This window comes from Arachis stenosperma, chromosome 3 (assembly GCF_014773155.1).
Source record: "Arachis stenosperma cultivar V10309 chromosome 3, arast.V10309.gnm1.PFL2, whole genome shotgun sequence".
In the NCBI taxonomy this organism is placed as follows: domain Eukaryota; kingdom Viridiplantae; phylum Streptophyta; class Magnoliopsida; order Fabales; family Fabaceae; genus Arachis; species Arachis stenosperma.
In genome coordinates this window covers 155,853,688-155,879,650 of record NC_080379.1, presented here as the reverse complement: position 1 = coordinate 155,879,650, position 25,963 = coordinate 155,853,688, and the positions used below count along the sequence as shown (strand labels likewise).

General features: G+C 34.2%; 3 protein-coding genes and 1 pseudogene across 7 annotated transcripts; 1 reads left to right on the top strand and 3 right to left on the bottom strand.

Moving 5' to 3' along the window:
* The first annotated feature begins 1,188 nt into the window (after nt 1-1,188).
* On the top strand, nt 1,189-5,478 carry LOC130968320 (cold-responsive protein kinase 1-like). 3 transcript variants are annotated; one of them, XM_057893522.1, is made up of 7 exons: nt 1,189-1,405; nt 2,236-2,343; nt 2,918-3,030; nt 3,679-3,889; nt 3,991-4,228; nt 4,587-4,737; nt 4,899-5,478. In XM_057893522.1, exons 2-7 carry the CDS (start codon nt 2,271-2,273, stop codon nt 5,211-5,213), a joined length of 1,101 nt encoding a protein of 366 aa, XP_057749505.1. In that variant the 5' UTR covers nt 1,189-1,405; nt 2,236-2,270; the 3' UTR covers nt 5,214-5,478. The 3 variants fall into 3 exon arrangements, with proteins under 3 accessions (XP_057749505.1, XP_057749506.1, XP_057749507.1); XM_057893523.1 differs by having other exon boundaries at nt 2,893-3,030; XM_057893524.1 differs by lacking the exon at nt 2,918-3,030.
* Nucleotides 5,479-6,591: 1,113 nt separating this feature from the next.
* Nucleotides 6,592-8,874, bottom strand: LOC130968854 (clathrin light chain 1-like). The gene is made up of 3 exons (XM_057894329.1): nt 8,420-8,874; nt 7,366-7,519; nt 6,592-7,284 (listed from the first exon to the last, which is right to left on the bottom strand). Exons 1-3 carry the CDS (start codon nt 8,752-8,754, stop codon nt 6,850-6,852), a joined length of 924 nt encoding a protein of 307 aa, XP_057750312.1. The 5' UTR covers nt 8,755-8,874; the 3' UTR covers nt 6,592-6,849.
* Nucleotides 8,875-9,714: 840 nt separating this feature from the next.
* LOC130968853 (pentatricopeptide repeat-containing protein At5g14770, mitochondrial-like) lies at nt 9,715-13,462 on the bottom strand (annotated as a pseudogene).
* Nucleotides 13,463-16,555: 3,093 nt separating this feature from the next.
* Nucleotides 16,556-24,701, bottom strand: LOC130968294 (RNA polymerase II C-terminal domain phosphatase-like 1). 3 transcript variants are annotated; one of them, XM_057893487.1, is made up of 17 exons: nt 24,423-24,701; nt 23,297-23,770; nt 22,755-22,965; nt 22,342-22,499; nt 22,173-22,243; nt 21,962-22,067; nt 21,737-21,820; nt 21,054-21,644; nt 20,892-20,955; nt 20,348-20,475; nt 20,210-20,263; nt 19,798-19,894; nt 19,184-19,416; nt 19,008-19,097; nt 18,383-18,448; nt 18,201-18,274; nt 16,556-17,532 (listed from the first exon to the last, which is right to left on the bottom strand). In XM_057893487.1, the coding sequence occupies exons 1-17, from the start codon at nt 24,699-24,701 to the stop codon at nt 17,424-17,426; spliced, it is 2,889 nt and encodes a 962-aa protein (XP_057749470.1). In that variant the 3' UTR covers nt 16,556-17,423. The 3 variants fall into 3 exon arrangements, 1 of the variants encoding a protein (XP_057749470.1); XR_009081577.1 differs by lacking the exon at nt 16,556-17,532 and having other exon boundaries at nt 18,204-18,274; nt 19,184-19,260; nt 19,334-19,416; XR_009081578.1 differs by lacking the exon at nt 16,556-17,532 and having other exon boundaries at nt 18,204-18,274; nt 19,184-19,260; nt 19,367-19,416.
* Between the last annotated feature and the right edge of the window lie 1,262 nt (nt 24,702-25,963).

The following is a 25,963-nucleotide window of genomic DNA, read 5'->3' as shown; positions in this document are numbered from 1 at the left end:
AAATTATAAATAATAAATCCTAATACTAAATTTTAAACTCAATTAAAATTAAAATAAAAGAAAGGTAATTTTACGATAAAAAAAATTAATTATTCTATTAGTTTTTATAATTTTATTAAATTTATAATTAAATTCTTATATTTTTTTAATTAAATTTTTATATTGTTTTTAATTTTTTTAATTAAGTTTTTTTATAAAGAATATTAAAATTAATAGAATATTTTTAAAGATATATATAATAAAAAATTTAATTAAATTTTTAATTATAAATAGTATTTTTAATTTATAAAAAAATATTTTATTAATTTTGATATTTTTATATTAATAAATACGTAATAAAAAAATAAAAAAAATATAAAATTTTAATTAAAAAATTATAAAAATTTAATTATAAATTTAACAAAATTATAGGATAAAATAATTAATTAAATCTTTAAAAAAATAAGCTAACACTAGTTAAACACTTAAACCACGAGCAGGAGAAGAGTGGGGTGCTGCTGCATAAACGGAACAAGAAAGGTGAAAACCGTCGCTTCGGCCTCCTAGAATAGTTATTAAGTAGATAATAATTTTTATAAATAATGTGAATAATAAATTATAAAATTAATTTAATAAATTAAATTGAATATTTGTATAGTTAATAAATTAAATATCTTGTTATTATTAATTGTGTACGAATAAATTAAATAAAAAAATAATAAATATAATTATTTACACATTTATTAAATTAAACATCTGATATATCTATTATTTACGTTATTAATATTTTTATTATCAGCTTATACTTTTCTTTTACTCTTTACAAGTCCCGAGTGGGAACGGAACTCTCTGTTTTCAGACTTAGCTTAACAAAACAACGAACAAACAGACATAAACATCTAAACTAGTATTAAGTATATAATTTACTTAATTATATTTAAAAATATATTAGAAATATCGAAATTTATTATTGTTGATTATTATTTAATTATTAGTTTAATTTTTTTAATTTAATAATTTAATAATATATTTTATTTTATATATCTAAATATTAATAATTAATTAATAATAAAAATTAATAAATTCTGAATTATCATCTAGCATTTCTGATATTTAAATTTGCAATACTTAACAAAGAAAAACACAGTAATAAAATATTAAAAGGAAAATATAAATATCTGTATGAAGGCTTTAAGTCATAGATGAAGAAGGAAGAAGCGAGTCGGTCACACCATACGTGTCGTGACAAGCCCTCACTCGCTCCTTACTCCTTTCTCTTCAAAATGTCAAACACCACGCGCCTCCAGTTTCCTTTTTTGTTATATTATTTTTCTTCAATTCAATGATTTACTCACCGTTTCTTGCCATTCCTCAGTCGTCTTCTTTTTGTGCTCCGTTATTCACCTTCATCGTTGGCAAAATTGAGGTGATTCTTCTATTATTTTGTTTGATTATTTGTTTGTTTGTTTTCTTCTCAAGTCTTAGCTGCTGCTTTTTTTTTTTTTTTTCTCATGTCTTAATTTTGTTGTTGAATTTCAACTTATTATTATGAATTATCAAAAACTGAAACTGGAGCTGTATTTTTCTCTGGAGAGTGGGTGTGTTATGATTTCAGAGGCAATAGGCCAATTTTCAGTTTTATTGTAAACCGGTAACCGGAAATTAAAAAGCTTTAGGTTAATTTGGCAAAATTCTTCAAGTCAATGCAAGTGGCAGTGGATCTTGTTTCATAAATCGCGATGAGGTTGGAAAATTTTGCAAACTAGAATCATCATGCTGTTTAGGGTTTGATATTTTGATGAGAAGGCACCATGCATGTTGTTTTCACCCCCAAATCTTATTAAGGATGTAAGCTGCGATCTCTAATTTTCTATGAGAATCATTAACATGAAAAAAGATTGACCTTTTTTCCCCTTTTTTTTTAAAAAATAAAATAATTTTTTGTGGTCTTCAACCCATATGCATTTTTAGATTTCAGTTTGTTAGGACGCTATACCGGAAATTCCAAATCAATATATCTAGTGGAGCACTGGCTTGAATCATTTCCGTTTTTTGTTTTGTGGTTTTTGCACGCCATTTGAGGCTTGCAAACAGCTGTTTAAGTGAACCATGTCTTGAGTTACTTCCTGCCACGAACGGCGAGTTTCGGTGGGGAAAATTTAAACCAAACATGTTTGCTAGAGTGTGTGTTTGAGTTCCCATGCTTGAATGTAAATATGGCAGTTCACTTATGTTAGAATATGATGTGTAATGCAGGCTGCAGAGTATAGCAGTCACATTCGAGGATCATTATGAGTTGTGGCTGCTTTGGAGCCTCAACTCTCAAGAAGAAAAGTCCTTCTCCTACTCCCAATGAAATTGACGGTGAGGCCCTAGTGATAAATTATTTTCATACTTTTAGATAACCTTCAATAATGTCTAATGGCAGAATATTGTGTAGTTCCCTATACATTTTCTGGACTTCTCATCAGCATGTTGTTTTTAGCTGCTAGAAATTTAGCTGAAAAAATTATTGAATAAGTTAAATTTAATAACAAAGGGAGAGAAGGACAAAATCTAGGTCCAGCACGTGATTTCATTCTGAGTTGTATGTTAATATTTGTTCAATTTGAGTATTGGCAAGTAGACTTATCTTGGTTTATGTTTACTGCTCATAAGAAGGTCTAACAAGCAAAAGAACTTTACCAGAGTTGTTGTAATCTACTGATATTAATGCCTATTTAGTTTTTTAACCAGCAAAAACATAACCAGATTACTATTGACAGCAGAGATCCTTTGACTTGTTTCACTGGCTGGTTTATATTTGATAAGAAATGTTGCTACGGTTTGTTAAGAATTTCTGAGCCAATAGTTGTTAATACTTCTATATATACAATGTTACCCATTTATCACTATGTTTAATGCCTTATGCAGTTTATATACTTGTGCTGTTACTCAGGCTATCCACTTGATAATGTTAGACATTTCTCTGACAAAGAACTGAGATTGGCTACTGATAATTATCATCCAAGATATAAGATAGGACGAGGAGGTTTTGGAATTGTTTACAAGGTATTCAGGTCAATGACTCGTGTATAAGTTGAAACTTTGTGGAATTAATATACATGTTGATCAGTTAGAATTACAAGGATGATTCCTTGGGGGTGCTAATGTCTGAAATCTCCATAGTCAATGCTATAGTTTCCTTTTCCATTTTCTTCCCTACTTTTATATTGAATTATGAATTAATGATTCCATTATAATGCAAGTGCCAATTTTAGGCCTGTTAGGCATTTGGATATTGCAATGAAAAGGCATTACATTCTTATTGAGGCAGTAAAAACATCTTTACATACAGAAACGAAATGTTGATAAACTTACCATAATGCTTATGCAACTTAAAAAAGATTAGACTGGTTTTTCAGAGCATCAACTTTGCTAGTTAATCCTTCAGTGAGTATTTATTAAGTATTTGACAAAAACCTTAAAATGAAAGGCTACCTATAGAATTGATACAAGAAATAATTACATCTTCGATCTCCTAATCGTCCCCTCTTCAAACCTTTTTGATTTACTTTTTAAAAGTAGAATTGTACAAATTACGATGGCATTGTATATATGATAGCTTACTTAAGCTGAGTCATAGTACTAGTTCAAATAAATAACGTGACATTTTATCTTTTTGTGTTTTACTAAACACCTATGTTGAACTTTTCTTAGGGAACCTTAAAAGATGGGAGACAAGTAGCAGTGAAGACCCTTTCAGCTGGGTCAAGGCAAGGAGTTCGTGAATTTTTAACTGAGATTAAAACTATATCAAATGTTAAGCATCCAAACCTTGTTGAGTTGGTCGGTTGCTGTGTTCAAGGGCCTAATCGTATTCTAGTCTATGAGTATGTGGAAAATAACAGCCTTGATCGTGCATTACTTGGTAACTTTGAGTAATGCTTTGTTGTAAATCATTAAATAAAGTACTAAGATTCACATTCTGATGAGAGAATCAAACATGTAACCTTTTCCATCTTTGTTTAGGCACAAGGAGTATAAACATCAGACTAGACTGGAGAAAAAGATCTATTATTTGCATGGGCACTGCAAGGGGTCTTGCATTTCTTCATGAAGAACTTGTGCCACACATCGTGCACAGAGACATCAAAGCGAGCAACATACTACTTGACACAGACTTTAATCCAAAAATAGGAGATTTTGGGTTGGCTAAATTATTTCCTGATGACATCACTCATATTAGCACAAGAATTGCTGGAACAACGTATGTTATAGTTCGGACTCCTATCATTTTTAAATTTTTGATTTTGTCATAGTCTTAGCTGTGGAGAATTTATACTTGTAAATTATAATGCCTTAAACCTTTTATTTTAGGCATTTCCTTCTCTGACTATATGCTTGTGATAGACTTCAATTTTTTGTGTTCATCTATAATGTATTAATGTTCTTCATAAAGGTGAAGCAAAAATGTTAGTTTGTTGCCCCAACCCTCACTGTTGTTAATACATTGGGATTTTTCTTATTTATTTTCTTTCTGTCAAGATTTTTAAAAATTTTTCAACCCTCAATTGGACTATGGATCTCACCAATATGTTACCCTGTTTTGGTTTCGATTTGCACAGTGGTTACTTGGCGCCTGAATATGCAATTGGTGGCCAGTTAACCCTGAAGGCTGATGTGTATAGTTTTGGGGTTCTTATACTTGAAATAGTTAGCGGCAGAAGCAGTTCAAGGACAAACTGGGGAGACTCGTACAAACTCCTCTTGGAATGGGTAAGTGCATAACATCCTGTATTCATGCATTTTATGTTTGCTGATTTTCTGTGCGGATCAATTTTGGTTTTGCTGAGGGCACTGGTTAAAGAATCAATAAAAAGGAAGATTCTAAGTTTTTGCCATATCCAATTCATTGAATATTATGTTCACGATAACAGGCATGGCAACTCCATGAAGAGGGGAAGTTGGTGGAGCTTGTGGATCCAGAAATGGGAGAGTTTCCTGAGGAAGAGGTGATTAGGTACATGAAGGTAGCATTCTTCTGCACACAAGCAGCTGCGAGCAGAAGGCCAATGATGTCACAGGTTGTTGATATGTTGTCCAAGAAAACAAAGCTCAATGAGAAGCAACTCACAGCACCAGGTTTCTTCCAAGACTCAGGAGAGTCTTCTCTAAAGAAGTCTTCTGGTGAGTCCACAAGCTATCAGTTTAGCTCTACCCCTGCCAGTATTACACAGGTCAACCCCCGGTAAAGCCAATATCGAATAAAATCAAATAAATCCTGTTGTGAATTGTAGATTTCAAAAAGAAAAGAAAAAAAGGAAATCAAGAGAGAGATGGCAGCTTCTTCTTCCCCCTTCTTTTGAAAGTGAAAAAAATGTGATAGGATTTTGTTTCCTTTTCTTTTAGTTGTAATTTTAATTTTTTGAATATAATGTGGCAATTGAAATTAAGTAACTTATGGGAGAGCATATTGAAATAAGAGGTAGATATTTGTTTGGAATGTATCTTAATTTACTTCATTTCTTACAGAAGGCAAAGCTAAGGAAATAAACTAAGGATCGAACTTTAGACATTTCGGTCATAGAAGTTCTAGTATTATGTCATAGTATTATGTCATGATATCACTTCTCCCAAAATTTTAAGTTAATAAGACGAAGTAAAATAAATAGTTATATTTCTAACAATGGCATTGGAGAAATTCCAAAACACCCAATTCAAGATGATTGATATGTAGATGAGCTGTTAGATATAGGCTCACTGATTGATAATGTGTTCACAAATCACAAGCTCGAGATAATTATGAATTTAGACGTGAGAAGATCGTAATAAAATAAAGGGATTCATCATCATTAAATTTATAATTTTTATCCTATATGAATTTTATTATTTTAATTTAAAAATAATTAATCTCTTGATTTATCATTTTGGAGGAGCGTATCCCAATATTATTGTGTTGTTTTGGTTGGTTGTGGGCTTCGGCTCTATTTACCCATGACAATAAAAAGAAAAAGAAAAAAAACAAATCAATTAAGCATGAACCAGATGAACCAGTAACCACACCCACCAAAAAAATGAAACAAAAATTGTAAAAATGCTGTACCAAAAAACTTTATTTACTTTCCCAGTTCCACATTATAATTATAAAATAAAAACCAACGCAAGTTGGCACAGACGGATAAAGGTATGTGTTCTTTAACCATCTTTCTCAAATTCGATACAAACTGGAGGATGGATACCTTGGTGCAAAAAAAAAAAATATATAAAATAAATATACAATATTTCGTACTAAAAGAGTGAAACATTGAATGTTTATATTCTAGTTTATCAAACTTTGTTATTAGGATTTAGAATTAATTTCAAAACAATGAGAAAAATATCTAAGATTTATGGATGAAAAATATTTTTTAATATTTTTATTTTTAAACTTTGTATCCATGTTGGCAAGTGGCTATAGTAGATTAGTAATAGTGAAAATAGGTATTGGTAAAGTAAACAACGGGGAGAGAGAGAGCAAAGTAAAACCCGAGATTGTTGAATACTTGCAAATAATATAAGAAACAGACCAGACAGAAAATCCGATACAAAGAAAGCAATTAAAACAAACGACACCCGAAGTAAAACCCATAATCACACAAATATGAAACAAATTCTCGTTGTATCAAAACCGATGAACACCGAATTTCCATGGTCAAAGGTCAAAGCAAGTAAAAAATAATGGATTTTGATAGATACAAAATCATAATGTTGTAAAAATGAAAAATATAAAAATAGCGAACCAATGAGCCATAGAAACTAAAGAGAAGAACAAAAGATATCCGCAAAGACTTCACTGAGAAGGGCGACAGCAGAAATGAGGTTCTGAGAGAGCCAAAGTGATGTGCAGAATTATGTAGCAGATTGCTCCTCAGTGGAAGGAGCTTCTTTTTGGGGTACCTCTGCAGTGCCATTATTGGTGGCAGCATCCTTCGGTTGCGATGCAGGTGCACCTTCTGGTGCAGGCTTCCCATCTTTAGATGCTGTTTCTTTTGCATCCTTGCCATCTTTGGGGCCTTTGGCAGGTGCAGGTGGAGGCGGCATCATGTGAGGGGGTGGTGTGTGTTTCAGCTTCAACAGTATCTGCCGCATCCTTGCAAGATCCGTGGGTTTGCCGGGTTTTGGGCCTTGGATAACTGTAATTGATGGCTTATTCTCCTTATCCTTATCCTTCTTGCCTCTCCTCTTTTCAATGTTGGGAACCTCACGGGGAATGATCTCCCCAATTGCTTTCCAGTAATTTTTGTCGGCCTCTTTGTGGAACTTCTCTTGATTAGCTAAGTATAGCTGTTCCATAAGCGAATTTTATTATAGAATTAGAAGACAGGAAGGAAGTGAACAATGATGATGATGATGATGATGTTTTACCTTCTCCCTTTCTCTGTTTTGAACCTTGTTAGTCTCAACATTAAGCTTCCTTTTCTCATAGAAAGCCACCTTATATTCCTCAGCTTCCTCAATAATCTTCGATCTCATTTCTTTCTCCCTTTTCTCCTTCTCCTCTAACTGAATGGCATTTTGCCTGCATAAGGAATTCATTTTTGTTCACAACTGAGTTCCACAAACATGTAATTGACCTTAATTGACCTAAGATCATATTGTAAGCAACACATTTGTACTACCATTAAGTTCAAAAATAATTTTCCCCAGATAACCAAACACAAAACCTAAGAATAAACTGTCAGGAGGACTTGATGCAATCCTCATCAAGCTTTATCAATGTCATGTTATTTCATAAATTACTTCCATAAACTAGTCAAATATTGTCAACTAGGGTATGATCATTCCACTCCAAACAATCAACAATTACCACTCCCCCATGGCCCCATCACTTACTCCAACATAATGGAATATAAGAAAGATCATGAAGCTCTAGAATCAGCTTTGACTAAGAGGTCCTATGACCCTATCCAACAACTAAAATTTGATAGCGACTTAAACCTCAAAAGCCCCTCACCATGCAATAACTATAGAGATCTAACTTCCAAGGGAAAAAGCTCGCTGTAATTGAAAGTGATACTATATATAATCTCCATAACAAGTTCAAGCAAACCTGTTCCTACTTACAGTAAAAACTGATCAACATTGATAAGAATTTTCAGCTTGAGAGAGAGAGAGAGAGAGAGAGAGAGAGAGAGAGAAATCATCTTATATAATACACACAGCTCAAGTAACGAATTGAAGTGAACTTGGAATGAATTAGGACTAGTCAATTCGCTTTCTTTCTGATCCTAGCTGATCACAGAAAACTCAATTGAAAGACCGAACTTCGGGATCAAGCATTGCACTAAACTTCCGACTTAGAGCAAAATCAAGTTAGATCTAAGCAGATTCAGACGAGATCTGACAATTTCACAAAAACAAATTCTAATCAACAAAGCGAGACGAGAGAGATAGAGAGAGAAAAATCCGAAACACTCACCGGCGCCACTCACGAAGGGCGTAACCTTCCTCCGGTCCCATCTCTGCGGGCGCTGGAAGCACCGGTCCGTCTGAGACGAAAACGCCGTCGTCGTGGTAGCCGTTGCCGTTACCGTTTTCTGCTACATGCACCGGTTCGAAGGGAGACTGGGAGTAGCTTGGATCCGGATCGCTGAACCCGAAGATGTCCGGCGATGCAGCCGGAGAAGTGTGGTCGACGACGGGGACATCACCGCCGGAGAAGCTGGAGTAGCCGCCGTATCCGGAGAAGTTGTCTTCGTCGGCGTGGTTTTGATGGTGATCGGAGTCGACGCTGAAGGTATCAAAGGCAGACATGTCTTCTGTCTCTATGCTGTTTTTGTTCTCTCTCTCTTCTGTACAAAGATGATGGGTGCTTCGTTTGCTTAGCTTAATTGAATTATTGTATTCAGAGAAAGAGAGACAGCTGCTGAACGTTTATTTGACAAATAAATACCCAACGCTGAAAAGAATTGAAAATAAATGGAAATAAGTTAACTATTCATTTATTTCCCTTTAAAATATTATCAAATTAGATTTATATATTTAGAGAATTTTTAAAATGATATATTTTAAAAATTAATTGTTTTTAATTATCGTAAAAGTATATTGTTATTATTTGTGTAAAACTCTTTTATATTAATAGTGTATAAAAATTAATTTTTTTCAATAAAAGAAAGAATCACTTTTACATCTCATAACAACTTTTATCATATTGTTAATTTGTTATTATCATTATTTTGGTAGGGGAATGGAAAGATGAACCAATGCTCAGTTAAAATTCGATATGTATATATTTAAAACTGAAATGCAACGATGCTGTCTTTTTTGCACACGAATGTAGAGAAATTTTACGGATATGTGCTGTTGAGATATTTTTAATACTTGGATTAGCACTTGATCAATTCAATTAGGTATGAATATCATTAAATATGCATAACTTCCATCGAATTTAATTAATTTGTTGTTTAATTATTGATGATGATTATGTTTCTTTTCTTTTTCTGTTGGGAAGGGGAGTTTTGACTTTTGAAGGTGGAAGGGGATGATGATAAAAACTATAATACACCTTGTATAGATTAATTCCAATTGTCTGGAATGAATAATCATAAACACCAAATATTGGTGAAACTAAGCAAGTAATGGAACTTAATAAAAATTGCAACAATTAACTGCAATTTTCTTTACAAGGACGGAATATTAATTTGACATGATACACCGTTTAATCAAATTCGCTATAAGCTGGTTAACTTAATGAATGATGTGAACATTGCTAGAATACGTATTGATCAACAAAGTGTATTATTGTGACTGAAATGTTAGAATGTTGAATTGATGTTAATTCCAATTTCTAACTATGCTACCAAGATGTGCATTAAAAAGATAAAAATGTATGTGAGGGCTACCTCATTGCATCTTCTAGATCCAATTCCAAGCATGCATTGAGAGAATGAGCATAAGATGTGAATATCTTCCAAATTCTTTTCAGATATCAACCTTTATTTGTCTGAGGATCTTCATCTGATGCAGGAAGTGGGAGCTCTACGTTGGCTCTGGATTCGGTTGCAAAAAACAACACGCATGGCGAGTAACATATTCTGATATGCATGAGCCAACACCAGCCACACTCTGAAGTAGAAAGAAAAACATGGTAGGCATTCCAAGGAACAGGAGAAGCCTGCATTCCAGGAATACCAAGCAGTAGGAGTAGCAAGAGTATGCAGATATTCCTGCATGACACAATATCACAAGGTAAGTTATGCTCTTCATAGGTGATTACACTGCAAAAGAATCTCATCAAATTATTTTTCCAAATTCGAAAGAAACAGTGGCAAGATTTTAAAGTTGTGCAGTCCAAGATTTGCAGGCTAGAGATAAGGATTCAATCATATAATTGGAAAAAGAACTACATACCTGCAAATAGACACGAGTCAGAACTGTGCGCTCTATCCTGCAATCTCATTGTAGGTGTTTGTGGCTTCTTGATGATGATCTGAGAATGCTGGAACAATCTCAGGATGAACCTTTGGTACCTGCTTCAGTATAAAGTTGTCATCTCAGTACCAATTGATCACTGCCATCACACACAACATTCATTGTAGATCTACCTCATTCTACATGAGTGCCATTTTTTTTCTTTTATCTTTTTGATGGCAAGTTATTATCAGCACTTCATCCAAGATTATTATTCTGGTGATGCAACACAATAGTAGTCAAGTTGTGATGGAAGTAAATGTGAGGATTGGGATTTTGATTGGGAAGACTTTGATTTCAGTGCCAATTTAGAAAAGATATTGGCAGTCCTCCAACTTCCTCAGTCCACTTCAAGGATTAACATTAAGACCCACTTTTTAGACCATTTTTCAGCTATTCTTCCCTTCGGTAAATAGCTTCAATAACTTTTGAGCATCAGACTCTTTTCCTGGTAAAGAAAAATTTGAACTGATATATGAGATTGTGCTATCTGATGGCACATGTCCTTTCTCACACATTTCAATCAGCAACTTTTTCGCTTCAGGCCGATATGACATTCTAAGTTCCCTATCCATCTCTGGCTCGCAGGACAATTTGCACCATCCGCAGATTAGAATGTCGTATGTTGAAGAATTAGGAATTCTTCCCCTTGTCAGCATTTCATTCAAAAGTACTCTAGCATGGCGCATTTTTCCTGCTTTTGCATAATCATTAATAAGAGCGTTATAGGTGCCAACAGTGGGAACAAAACCTTTGATTATCATTTCACAATAGAGCTTAATAGCATCCTGTTTGTTTCCAGCTCTACCATGGCCAAAAACCAAAATATTAAGTGGTGGCATTCAGTGTCAGTCCTCTTTCTTTCATCTCGCTAACTAATTTCTCTGCCTGTCTCATCAAATCAGAAGTTGAAAGACCTCCTAAAAGGGTATTATAATTGGTAATGTTTGGAGAGATTCCATCAGCCAACACATAAGTATTGAATGCCTTGTCCACATGACTTCCTACAATGTAACCACGAATAAGGGCATTATAAGTAACAACATCAGCTAAAATTCCACTTGCCACCATTTCAGTGAGCACTGCATTTGCTTTCTTAGTCATTCCTAACCTGCAGAGTTCGGTCATTAGAGTGTTATACACAATTACACAGTCTGGTTGAGTGTGAGGCCACTATCCACAAGCATCTTGTGAATTTGCAAAATCGCATTTGCTCTTCTATTCCTTGAGGCAGCTTTAAGCATAAATTTCTGAGTAACTGGCATAGGAACAAGCCCCATAACTAACATTTCACTCAAAACATCCATTGCCTTTTCAAATTCACCAGCTTTAGAAAGCCCACCAATCAGAATGTTAAAAGTGACTGCATTTGGCATTACCCCGTTGCTCTTCATCTCAGTCAAGAGACCCAGAGCGCCTTCAGTGTTCCCTTTTATGCAGTGTGTGTTAAGTAGAGTATTATATGTAGTACAATCTGGAGCTAAACCCAACTCTATCATTTTTGAAAACACAGACTGCGGATCATATTTCCCAAGCTTCAAAAGCCCCTTAATCAAAGCATTATATGCAACAACATCAAACTCTGTGCTTTTCTCTGTCATTTCCTGGATTATGGAGACTGCAGCTGATTCATTCCCATCATTAAAGTAGCCATCTATCAGAGAAGTGTAGTTAACAATATCTGGGCAAAGACCCCAAGAACACATATCTTTAATTAATGACTCAGCTTCCTCCATTCTTCCAACTCTTTTCAAGTTTTTAAGCAAGATATCAAATATTACATTGTTTTCCTCTAATCCCTGTGATTTCATTTCCTTATAAAAGCGAGCAGCAGCTTCCTGTTAGCCTGCCTTAAAATAGCTATCGATTAAAATTGCATAAACAAAAGTATTAGGCACAATGTTCCCTTCAATCATCTTCCCTAACACATCAACCATTCATAATAGAAGAAAAAGTAACAACATTTGGAAGAACGTGTTCCTTGTCCATGTTTTGTAACACTAACTCTGCACGTTCCATGTCTCCTACCTTGCAATAGCCATCGAGCAATGCTGAATAAGCAACACAGTTTGGGACAAGATTGAACATTAAAATTGTTTGAAACATATCCTCAGTTCCAACCTTAAAAAGCCCATCCATCACAATTGTGTACATAACTATATCAAAAGATAAGCCCCGAACAACCATTTGGCCTTGAAGATTAAAAGCTTCCATTATCCTCCCCGATTTGAACAAGGAATTGAAAACTGTAGAGTACGAGACATGATTAGGGTCTAAACTCTAAACCCATTATGTACATCTCTCTCAGTAGCATTGCCGCTTCATCCAATTTGCCATGCCTGCAAAGTCCATAAATAATTGAACTACAAGTAACCACATCAGGCATGATCCCATTCATAAATCATAATCATTCGCTCATAGAGAGAAAGGGATTCTTCAATTCCACTATGCTTAGCATATGCATCAATTACTGTTGTGTACGTAGAAGGTGTTGGCTGCAAGTCTCTTATCTCAGCCTTAGTTTCGACAAGACGGTTTTCCAATTGACCAGTTTCTTCATCATTCTGAAACCCCAAAATCTCACTGAGAAGAGACTCGGCCCTCACAAGGTTGCCCATCTTACAAAAAGCTTTGAGCAAAGTATTGTAGGTAACAATATCCGGCCTGATGCCACCCCTCCGTCCGTTCTCCATCAAAACCAAGTCCACGCATGGAAGATAAAGCCCGAGAGGCTTTGCAGAACCTGCCACAGGCCACGTAGAGGCGAACGTGGGTGCAGAAGAAGGAAGCATAGAGATGGGTCTTCGTGGGTGGGATCAAAATCGAACCTTCATGGGAAAATGAGGAGAATATTTTGATGGGAGGGGAAGTTCGGGAGAAAGTGGGAGCTGGAGAGTGTGAGGTTGCGGCGGTGGAAGAGACAAAACACACAAGTGTCTTTGTTAGCAGGTTGTTGAGAAGCCTCATTTTTGGTGAAGAATTCATTCAAACATCGAAGGAAACGGTTTCTGAAGTGGTGTTGTGCACTGCTATGGTGGAAGAGGAACACGGCAGCGAGCACTAAACACTGGAAGTTGGATACTCTGTTCTGTTCAGCATGTCTTTCTCCTCCTCCTGTTTCTTTTATTTTTCCTCCTTTTTTTTTTGGACTTGGATTTTTTCTCCTTAATTTGTTCATTTGGGCTTTTCAGATAGAAGTCAGTCACAGACCAATATATCAGGCCCATGTATGTGAGGAGTGTGTGGGTGTGTATTGTGTACCTAGGATTGGGGTTGTCCAATTCATTGAGATACTTAGGATTGGGGTTGTCCAATTCACTTACCCAAAAAAAAGCACACACACAAAAGTACAGAAGGGATTAAAAATTTAAAATAGTGCAATACATCCCAAAATTGTTTTTGCAAGTCAAAATTACTTTGATGGATTCAGAAATAGAAGCAAAAGTTTAATTTTGTTGTGCTGGTAGCGTAAAATAGTTTTATATTAATCAAAATAATTATTTTTTTATATTAATTACATAAATAGTGATATAAAAAAATGAATGTGATTGAACAATTGTATAAAACATTTTATATCGTCAATATATTAAAATTAAGAGAAGTGTTACATATTACAAGTCATACAAGTTGGGTCAAACTCAATAAAAATGACGCTCATCTATACGAGCGTGTCAACATGCGCGCTACTAGATGGTTTCTATAGCGCGCTTCGCGCTTTTCCTCCTCTTCTTCCTCTTCCTTCTTTTTCTCCTTCTTTTTTGCGTTTTTTTCCTTTTTTTTTCACGTGTTTCATCTTTAATATATTTTTTTACTATTGTTATTGCTATATTTTTTTCCTTCTTTTCTTTCTATTTATTTTGCAACATTATGTATTTTTTTTCTCTCAAAAAAAATTATGAGAATATAAAGAAAAAGCAGTAGAAGATGAGAAGAAAGAAGAGGAAGAGTTTTGAATTATGCAGAACTTATCAGAATAAAAATACACTCAAATATCTTCGTGTTACACCTAAATTTGGTGCAAATACAGAAAAAAATTTCTCCAATATTGCATTTTTTTCCTTTTTTTTCTTATTTCTTTCTTTCTTTTAGTTAAATGAATGTAAATTCATCATCTTTCAAGTAATTTTACAGCATTATGTGTTTTTTCTTCTTCTTTGTTTGATTTTTTGTTTTTATTCTTGTTAAGAGAGTAAAACAAGAAGAAACTTGAGAAGGTAAAACAAAAAGGAAAAGATGAATAAGAAAAAAAAGATGGTGATGATGATGATGAAAAACAAGAAGAAGAAGTAACAGAAGATGAGGAGAAGGAGGAGGAAGAGTTTTGAATTATGTATAACTTATTAGAATAAAAATATACCCAAAATTCTTAAAATACACCCAAATATCTTCGTGTTATACCTAAATTTGCTACAAATAGAAAAAAATGTTTCATCTAATGCTGTATTTTTTCTTCTTCTTTTTTTAGTTTTTTCTTTCTTTCTTTTAGTTAAATAAATGTAAGTTCATCATCTTTCAAGTAATTTTGTAGCATTATGTGTTTCTTTTTCTTCTTTGTTTGTTTTTTTTTTCTTGTTAAAAGATTAAAACAAGAAAAAACTTCTAAAGGTAAAACAAAAAGAAAAAGATAAATAAGAAAAAAGCAGCAAAAGATGAGAAGGAGGAAGAAGAAAAATTTTGAATTATGCAAAACTTATAAGAATAAAAATACACTCAAATATCTTCGTGTTGTATCCAAATTTGCTGCAAATACAGAAAAATATTTCCTCTAATACTACATTTTTTTCTTTTGAATTGAACCACATCTTAGTCATTTGATTGGATTTAAAATAATAATCAATTTCGTTCTGATTCAATTGACAATCTGAGTCTGAATTATTCATTATCTTCAACAACAAGATAACTGAAGATGGAGGAGAAAGAGAAAAAAAAAGAGGAGAAGAAATTCTAATGAAAAAAGAAAAGGAGAGGAGGAGGAGGAAGAAGAGGTGGTGTTGATGACAATGATAACAAAATAGAAAAATAACGAAGAAGAAAAAGAACGTGCACTAACAATATAAAACGGACTTATAAAAATTTGTATAAAAAAATACTTCTATGCAGAATAATTCTAAAATTAAACTCTAAAACAAACTGAAAATAATTTTTTAACTGTTGTATCGGAATTTGAGAGATTACAAGTTGTATGGCTGTCACTTTATGACAAAACAACAAAATATTAGATAAGAAAAGGACAATTTTGACTTGCTGATACAATCTGCTTTTTAATTTTAATGTTGGCCTTCCAACGATGTTTTTTAGCAATGTTAAAATTTGGCGAGTTTTTTTTTTTTTTATGTGATGACTACAAATATGAGTCTCAAATTTGTTATTTTTAATTTTTATTTTAATATATAAATTTGAGGATTTGATTTGTTATTTTTATTTTAAATTTTTTATGTGTTATTTGGATCCTCTTATTTTTTTTATGACTAACCAAATAAAAAAAATAAAAAATTAAATTAATTGACTAGAGTTACATTTAAATTAATCTAATATTAAAGATTATTTTAAGGGATTTTTTGATTTGTACACCGTAAAATCTAATTATCAAATTTCTTTACAAATTTTATTATTTCTCAAATTTGAGACTCCAACTTGTTAATTAAAATTTAAACAAAAAATTTAAATCCATTTTATTATCCCTTGACTCCAACTTGTTAATTAAAATTTAAACAAAAAATTAAAATCCATATTAGATTCACCTAGAAAAAACTCAGTAATAAACTATTACACTAGATTACACACAATATTCCTTCATCTCTAAAAAAAAAATAGCCGATTCAATCTTTGAGCCATATCAAGATATTTTAAAATTTTCTTGGTTTACTTTTGTCTCATCTATAGTCTTTAGCGTATATTTTTATTCATTTTTTTAAATGGTTACGTTTAAGAAACATAACTTTAAATTCTCCTCAAATAATCTGGGTGAATAGCACAATATTTCATCAAATTAGAAACCAACATGGTGCACATTATCTAGTTTAGAATTTGATTAGATTGAAATCTAAAGAACTATTCTGACTCAGTTTGACCCAGCCATGAAATTTGGAGTACAGATTTGAGCATTTGCTGATAAATATCACTTCAAGTGAAATCACCAAAATCTTTACGTTGATTATACTGTATAGCATTTTTTTTGGCATAAAACAATTTAAGTTCACTTTAATAACCTCTAAAGCAATTTTTTGTGGTACATGAATTTCCGAGTTATTAATTTGTATTTTACAAAAATTTTAGATATAAAGCAATCAATCGAGTCAATTCAAAATCAATCCCATTATTTGGATTGATTGATTTCTTTCCCCCACCTCCCACCCGGGACAAAAGAAAAAAGAATAAAACGGACTAGAAACACTCCCTTAAAGTCCTAATCCAAATTCACCAACCTCAAACTCTGTCAGTATCTTCAAGAGAGGTGGATGATGGTAAAATTAGTTGGATGAAAAACCTATTAACCGGTTAGATTCGTGAAAACCTACTCCATTAATCAGAGACCTGTACTGTACCGAATGGCTTGTACCATTAAATGCTGAATCAATGCTCTCAATTCCAATAAAGCCTAAACTCTGATATGCTGCACCAACAAGTATACAAATCACAGAAATGCATGTGATGTAAGACAGGGGCTTGTCTCATGTATCTTGGTCTTGGTCTTGTGAACTGGCCCCAGCATTTCCAGATACACACAAAAGCCAAATATGAATGTGTTTTGCCTTGGTAGTAGATCGACGTGTGCATATCTTACAAACATCTTTGGAGTATCTTCCATCTCACCCAAGATCAGTGAGAATCTTTACATTGATACAAAAAGTGGGTGTTTTACTTGTTGGCTTTGGCCTCGGTTACAAAAAAAGACCGAGGGCAAGAGCATCCACTTAGGCAGCAGCCGTCTGATAGAAATGTCGAATCATTAACATATACATGCCCCAACGACGGCCACACCAACAGGTTAGACGAAAAGCATGTCACTCTTATCAAGGAACTGGAGGAGCATTCCTGGGAAATCTCGCAGAAGAAGGAATTCGTTGGAGAGTCCGGGGATAGTCATGCTTCAAACGTTTATTTGGCAAACCATGCACTGGCCTATTCACACAAGAATAATTATAAACCATGAGAGATTTTAAAGAAATATCACTAAAGGACATCGTTGTAGAATTGCCCAGGAATAATAATTACATTGACCCCTCTGGAAAATTTGGGGAAATGGATTCTGACCTCACTTTAGCGGAGGTAAGTGTTCTGTTTACAAAAGAATCTAGTGTAATATTACCAAATTTCAGAGAAGACCAATGTATATTATCAGAAATAAAGGGGAGTCAGGCTGAGTTTTACTAAACCTCAGAAGGAGAGCCTGAGTTCAATACACTAATAATAATAGTGAGTTTTTTTTTTAATTAAAAAAACAAACAGCCCACTACTAAAACCAATTTTATCTGTATATCAGTTTGTCCAGTAAATTTTCTTTGATGATTATCTGCCAGCAGCAGCCTAAGTACCATTTACTCCACCATACAAACTTCAATTTCAAGTTATGGGTTGCAAGAGTATATCATATAGATTGCAAGCAGGTCTATATTGCTACCAGCTTTATGAAGATGGACTACTAAATTACACTAGGTGCAAACAACATGCTAGGGACCTAGTAAACACAACACAGGAAACTAATATACATACACGGAGTAAATACCTCAATATGCAGCAGAAAGTATGCAAGAACTAAATATACGTGATCTGTAGTCAAAGCGGCATACCTGGGAGAACCCTGCCGTTTCGGAATGCTTTGACCAAGCATTGTTCTTAGACTTCCAAGTGCCTTCTCGGCAGCCTGAAGAAAGAATGCAGCTTAGCGCTCCATATGTAAAAAGTTACCCAAATGCAAAGAAAAAACTCACATAAAAAATAAAATATCTTGTAACTATATAAAACAAGATACCTGCATTTTAGCCTCATCCCATGTTAATCCAATCCCTTCACCAAACACTTGGCCATCTATTTCGACCTGAAATCATGTGTAAAAAAATGCCACAAGGTTGTTACCTTTTTTTGTCAACAAAAAGTTGAATTAAACAATATCATCAAATGCGGATTACATTGTAGAAGGCAGAGAAGGCTTGCTTATCAGTTTATAATCCCTACAGTCTACAAGTATGTTATAAAAAAGACCATTACCCCTCCCTACATGAGACCAGAGTCCAAAAAGTAAAAAGAAGCTCCATCCAACAGTCACTCTTCAAATAATGCAAGAATCATAAAAATAATAGTTCTGATATTTCATGGGATCAGCAAATGACAGTCTTCACATTCCCCACAAAGGAAAATGAATAGAACACATATATAAACAACTACCAGCTAGGAAGAGATATAACTATCCTGCGAAATTAGCAGGGTTGTAATTTTTTTGTCTATCCTAATCCTTTGTAAATCCAGGGTCTCTACTCCAACATGCCTTTTAATAACCTTTCCTTCTTAATACTTAAATAATATTTCTTCTTTTATAAAAAATTAATTTAAAAAAAAAACGATTTGCTCCAATCACTGAATCATATTCATTTACTAACCTGGGCATGTATTTCATCTTTCTGAATTGGATTCAATGAAACTGGAGCAGGCGGAGATTGAAAACTGACACCAAGACCCTCCATCATGCACTGATGAAATTTATGCAGATGTTATGGTTAACACAAACGACAAATATTATGGGATCAAATTGGAGGTTGATGTACTAAAATCTTACCAATTCTTTGAGGGCAGAGACAGAACCCATTGACCTCTTAGAAACTTCCAACCTTGGATCTAGAACCCTTGATGGATCTGATGCAGTTGAAAATGAGAAGGATTCTTCTTTAGACAATGGCTGATTACCAATAGAATTAATATTACCCACATAACCGTTGTCATTTGCTTGAAACCCACTCACATCTCCATATGTAGAACCAGTTTCAGCCTTAGCACGAGACAAATATATATCTACAAACACATCCAAAATTATCAAGCCACATTAATTACCAACATATCTTTCCATCCTATGGAGGGGCAGGCTCATATAAGAACACAATCATCAAGAAACGTTAGCAAGCAACATGTGCCATTTAAATAACATTGTTTAATCATTATTGGCCTTTATCATCCACTGCTAGGTACTAGGGTCATACATGACATATTTAAGATGTTTAGTGTCTTATTGGAATTTCAATTTGTAAATTATATTCTTATCATTTAACTCTAATAATATATTTACCCTACCTTGGAATCAAGTCATTTTCCCTAATCATATTACTTAACTGGAAAAAACATATTCCACAAAATTGACGTAGCAAGTTACGTTTCAAGAACTAAAATATATCATACCAGCCAACTGTTTAATAGAATGCTCAGCAGCTCTATGCTGGGCTTCCTTTCTAGATCTTCCAAATCCTTCACCAACTTTTCTTCCAGAAAACCATGCCTGCAATTGAACAATATCATCAAGTGACAACACTCTGAACTAAATATATTCATTGTGACGCCCAACCTCAACTAAGTAATACAGTGTCCAATATGTAAGACAAAATCAATTTCTACCGGTAAATTAGTCATAGGTAGAAATAAATATCAGACAAATTCAGAGATTCAAGAAAGAAGAAAATTAATCCTAATATTATATTTTAAAAAAAATTGTAAGTAACCATAATTTGTTACAACAAAAACTAAAAATGAAGAAAATTTGAGCAAAGTAGCCAACAAGTGATAAGAAAATTTTGCTTATCAGGATCAAAGATACCTCAATGGAGAACTGCAGTTCTGTGCTGGCAACCAAACATGACTTAAATTCCACCTGATCACATAAAAGAAATAAATGTTAAATAGTACATTAGTATCACAATATCTAACTTTTTGACAGATAAATACACTGGCTCACCTTAGTTCCACACTTCAGTGCTATTTCCTGCAATACACCAACTGGAGTATCCGCGGACAATGGAGAATGACTTTCAGATTCAAGATCCTTGTGGCTGGAAGATGACCTACTCAAGGAGTTATCATCACCTTCATAACAACCACAACAAAATGTCATATGAATAGGAAAGATTTTTGGGTTTATATAATTTTTCTTTAATGTTTTACGACCCATGAAGATGTGGATAAAGAAAAACAACAGGAATTATCTGAAGAAACAACTAAAAAAAATGGATATAGTTGCAAATTATACATAAATAAATCTGTGACAGCACAAGTTAACTGAAAAACCAAACTTAATTAGAAATGCTAAAGCAACCTGAACTTTTTTTTTTAAGCAATCATCTTAATTGACAATACCAACAAAAACAAAATTCCACTCAAATTAGGTTATAAAAGCCAAAAAACTGCAGCCAAAAACCACCAATGCATATTTAAAAAAAAGGGGAACAAATGTGAAAATGCTGGAGAAACAACCAAACACAGTACCAGGTGATATAGCTTACCGGAGAAAGAATGATAACTAGAGGGTGCTTGGCTTAATCTTGTGCGATCATCTCTATGATACATCTGCAACAAAATGTTCACCATGTCAGAGTACCACTAATAAGTCTGACCCTACTTCATAACCTCAGACTATAAGCTATAGACTTAAACATAATCATTACCTCCTTTGGCAATCTTTGGTGGCTCTCATGGAGAACTCTATCGGGGGAAACAGAATTATCAACCTTAGGGAAAAAGGGCGGATGAGGCGGTCGGTGCTTCTCAATACGCAAGGGTTCGGTATCTACAGGGAATTCTCTAGGTACTACCCTGTTTAGCTGCTGGGGACCAATCTCCTCTTCTACAGGAAACCATCCCCCACGTGGTGGCACACGTGGCGGGGCAGAAACTTGCACGGGCTGTCTAACGGGAAAAGAAGGCTCACTAGGTGTGTGTTCCCTTGTATCTTGTCCATGTTGTAATATGAGAAGCCTACGCCTTGTGTCTGGGTCTAATTCTGATTCAGGTACTTCACCTTCTTCTCTAGCAGGAGAACCATGCAAACTTGGTTCTGAAGGGGCAGTTTGAACCATTGGCTTTACTAGTGTTGCTTGTTGAGGGTACTGTACACTGGGAAATTGCATCATAGATGCTTGTGCTGCTGGGAGCGGACCTGAACCAGAAGATGCCATTGTGTACTGAAGAGAAGTAGTAAGCCTGGGATCGAGATTAGCAGTTATTGCCGGAATGGCTGACACAGCAGATATTGCATCCTAACAACAAGAAAGAAACATAAGACACTTTTCAGGTGCAATGCTTCATATATAACTAGTCTCATAAGATCATTCAGAACTCTGGTTGATACCTTTAATCTTCTTTCTACCTCAGCATCTGCCATCCCATCAAATGAAAGTGGATCTCTGTTTCCATTAAGAGCAGATGCATCATCCTGAGTAACAAAATTACATGAATATGTCATATAACAAAAAATTAATGATACAAGTTCTGGTTAAAATTAAATCTGAACAGTATAAACCCTGAATATTAGAGGTAGTAGCACAAGTATACTTATATATAAAGCTAAACTAACCTCTGCAACAAGATAATTGCTCACATCAGGAGCAGAAGGTATATCTTTTATATCATCTTCGTAGGCAATTTGAGGAACCTTTTGTAAAAGACCGTCATCAAAGTCCCTGTCACAATATTTCAGTCAGGTACTTGAATCCTGCTTACCCCTGTCATTTACTTCAGGTGTGAAAATAACTGAACAAATCAATTTTAAAAGGTTCAACTCTTACTTAAAGAAGCCACCCCTAACATTGCAAGCTACATTTCTTGCAACACACAAGACAGGTACAGCGTTATTTGCCTACATGAAAAGTAGATTAATTTAGTTCATAAAACCAAGAACAGATGAAAATTAATATATGCAACCAAGTTTCCAATGATATGAGAAAGCAAATTTACTTCAGCTTGAGGGGCATAGTATGGAGCAAAGGCAGGGACAACATGCACCCGTGGTTGATCTTTCTCATCCCAAACTTTCAAGCGATCATCAATGACCAATGCCATCTTCGGATGGCAAAAACCATCTTGGAAGACGTTGAATAATGACTTTTTCAAACCTATTATCATATTACCAAAACAAAAACAACATCTCAAATAAATGATACAGCAGCAGGAGCAGTACACACAGTATAGTATAATAACGAAGCATAAATAAGCACATCTCCACATCAAATGTAGATGGGAGAACTTAAAAGATAGGCTATCTGTCTAAATCCTTAAGATTTACTTTTCCTAGGTGCTTCATTTAATTTTATACAAGTTACAAGTAAAAAACAGAACTAACAGAACAGAAAATCATGCTTGCTGCTTACCAGCTTTAACACACACAATACGATCTAATAGTTCTTTAGAATTTATCAGATTCAGATCTGGATCAAGAAGTCTCCACATTTCTAGAGCATAATCCCTTTCAGCCATTGTGCAAACATAAACCTCAAAACGCTTGCGCCCTCTTGCTGTCAGGTAACCACGAAGATCTTCCCACGCAGGTCTCAGCCTCACAAGGACACTTGTATCACGAATCTTTTCAAACACAAGTTTTGTTAGACTAATGATTTGGTCAAATATAATGCTATATGTCAGTAACATAGATAAGTTCACATAATCTCTATTCTTCTTTACATCATCAGATCAAGCATTGCAGCAAAGAACAGTTTAAAACACTTCAAAGTAAAAACCACATTGCTTTGTCATCCAAACAATAGTATGATGCAGAAGTCAGGTGTCAAGTTTTTACTTGACTCAACAAAGAAATAAGCATGTAACTAGAAAATCATTTGAAAACAGGTAGCACACAATCCGGAAATGTTAAAGCAGGTATAACTAACTTATTTCATAATAGAACACTATATACCTGCGGATTTATTCGTGTAAGAATAATGTTCTTTTCTGGTAACCGTATCAGAGGTCGAACTATAGGTAGATGACTGTCAGATAATGCTGGAACAATCTCAGATTGAACTTTTATTACTTTCCCATTATCAACAACTTGATCATTTTCAACGTATTGCTTTAATATATTCTTGTCATCTAGGTAGCGCTTGACCTCAGCCTGCATGCCTGAAATTCGTTGCAGATCTACCTCGGAGTTTATTTTCCTTTGGAGTGCCTCAATTCTATCCTCAAATGAACGCATTGTATTTGCTACTATAAGTGTTTCATCCAGATCAAACACTATACCCAAACATCTAAGGTTTAACATCACAAGGCATGAATCATAGAGTCCAGAGGCAACAATGAATCCCCAAAAACATGGCCTGTCGTTATGCCGCGAATACATTGCAACCAAATGTATTTCTTCTCCTCCCCCTAGTGGCATCACAGCAGTCTGCAGAGACCAAAAAAAAAAAAAGTAAAAAAGAAAAGATTATCATGTGTAAAATTCAAGTAATCTGAAATAAAATATACAAAGTAAATGGCACACATAAATATTTTATTCAATCATATCATTTGCATGATGACACAAGCTCGTCAAATTCAACAATCAGTTCAAGTTAGAGAAACATTTAGTGCATTTTTTACTGAAACCAAATCTCTCAATATATCTTGAGTTTAATATTCAGTCAGCCAGAGGATCCAAACTACACTATCATCTCATACTTCTCCACATAACAACCAAGCCCTTGCAAACATCAGTACAAGATCAACAAGAAACACAGTCCTCATCAAATAGGCTCATTGAACATCATGAAACCCGGTTCAGTTTAAAAAGGAACATTGAATACAGGTTGTCTTGTGTTAACTGACTAATTAGCCAATCCCCTTCAGCATCTGGGTTCAAAACAGCAGATTTAGTAAGTTCAGGCAAATTATTACAAAACCCTTGAAAGATTAATAACACAACTGGTTTTATTATCCAAAGATTCCAGTGGCAGTCCTGTCAGATTCTGTCCAGAGTCAAATTGTTCTGTAACATGGTGGGATTTTAGTGTTGCTGCTTTTAACTTTTTACCAAGTGTTCATGTTTAGTTAATATATACCTTATTCTCCTTTATACACAAGGAGTGCAAGTGTGAGAGCGCGTCCTGTTGTTGTGTCTGCAAGTTCTTTGACTCCATTTTGAAGCAAACACCGCAAGATGTGACGGTGTGAAGCACTGCAAGTGGTGGGCACCTCTCACTGGGTTGCGAGAAGTGAGTTATTCTGATTTCTCTCACATCGATGTTCTTGTGCTTCAAGTAGTTGTTGTTGTTCTCTTCTGGGTATAAATCAACCTCACCCAACACCACATCCCCCTTGTACACCACCGATTTATACATTTCTGTTTTTTCTTTTTTCGTTCCCTTCAAATCTCAAGCAAGATTCTTTGGAATTTCATCAAGATTCCGTGTAAGTAAAAGGGGGCAAAAAAGTGTTTTCTCGTCAAGAATGCTTTAAGATTCATCTGAATTTTCGCATTATCAGCAACTGAGATATGTATGACAAAAAATAAATCATAATTAAGGCCACTTTTTTTGTTCCACAGGGTAAAGTCTTAGATCCGTGATTGAAGGTGGTGGTGATGATGACGACGGTGACTGGGAGAAAAAGAAAAAAAATCAATGTTTTTTTTTTCCAAGAACCCTAACAGCAGTCGATGATCGCGAATCTCTCCCCGATCGTGAACGGTTCTTGTTTCGCGTGTTCAGATTTGTTGGTGGCGCTAGCTAGGGTTTGATAATTTTGGGGGATATTTGAAGATTTTGTTGTTGTTGATGATGATGATGAAAATTGAGGAAGCGGAGTCGTCAGAAAGAGAAACCCTAGATCCAGAAAACGAAAGGTCAAAAAATAGTACTACTACTTCCAATTGCGTAAGCCGCTCCCAAATAAATAAAGAAAAAATAAATAAAAGAGATGGGTCTATTTTATAATTTCACAAGGTCAATTGGGCGGAAACCTAAATATCGTACCTTTTTCCTCGGATTAATTATGTGAAGATTTACGCTTATGCAGTAAAACAGTTAATTAAACATGATTTATTGATATATTTAGCTGCTTTAAATTATTCTTCTTCTTTTTTACTTTGACACGGAGACGGAGTCATTAGTGTTTTTCTTTTCTTCCAACTTTTTCGTGGTGGCTTTATTTTCTCCAAAACGTTCGTATTATTTTTTATATTAATATATATATATATATTAGAAATTGTTAGTTTATTAATTATTAATTACATTTTAGCAATATCTTGTATCTATTCCACGAAACAAAAAATATCAATATCCCAAGTCAACGCATCTTTAGGTACTGTTGGTTATTATGTAACTCTTTACGTAATAGATTTATGGGTCTATCTACTGTACAGATGTACTTTTGTATAGATTTATAGATTTTTGTCTTTTATTGATTTAAAAGCGTGTCACTAAAAGTGTTGTTTAAAGAGAAAGTGTTACCCTTAATCGTTAACTTGGCTCTGATACCAATTTTTAAATGTAATTTCTTTTTCAAAATTTCTATTAACTCTTTATATTTTACTTCGAATAAGTTTATAATTTGTATAGATTTGGTTGGTGGTACTTTATAGTTTATAATTTCATAAAAAGTA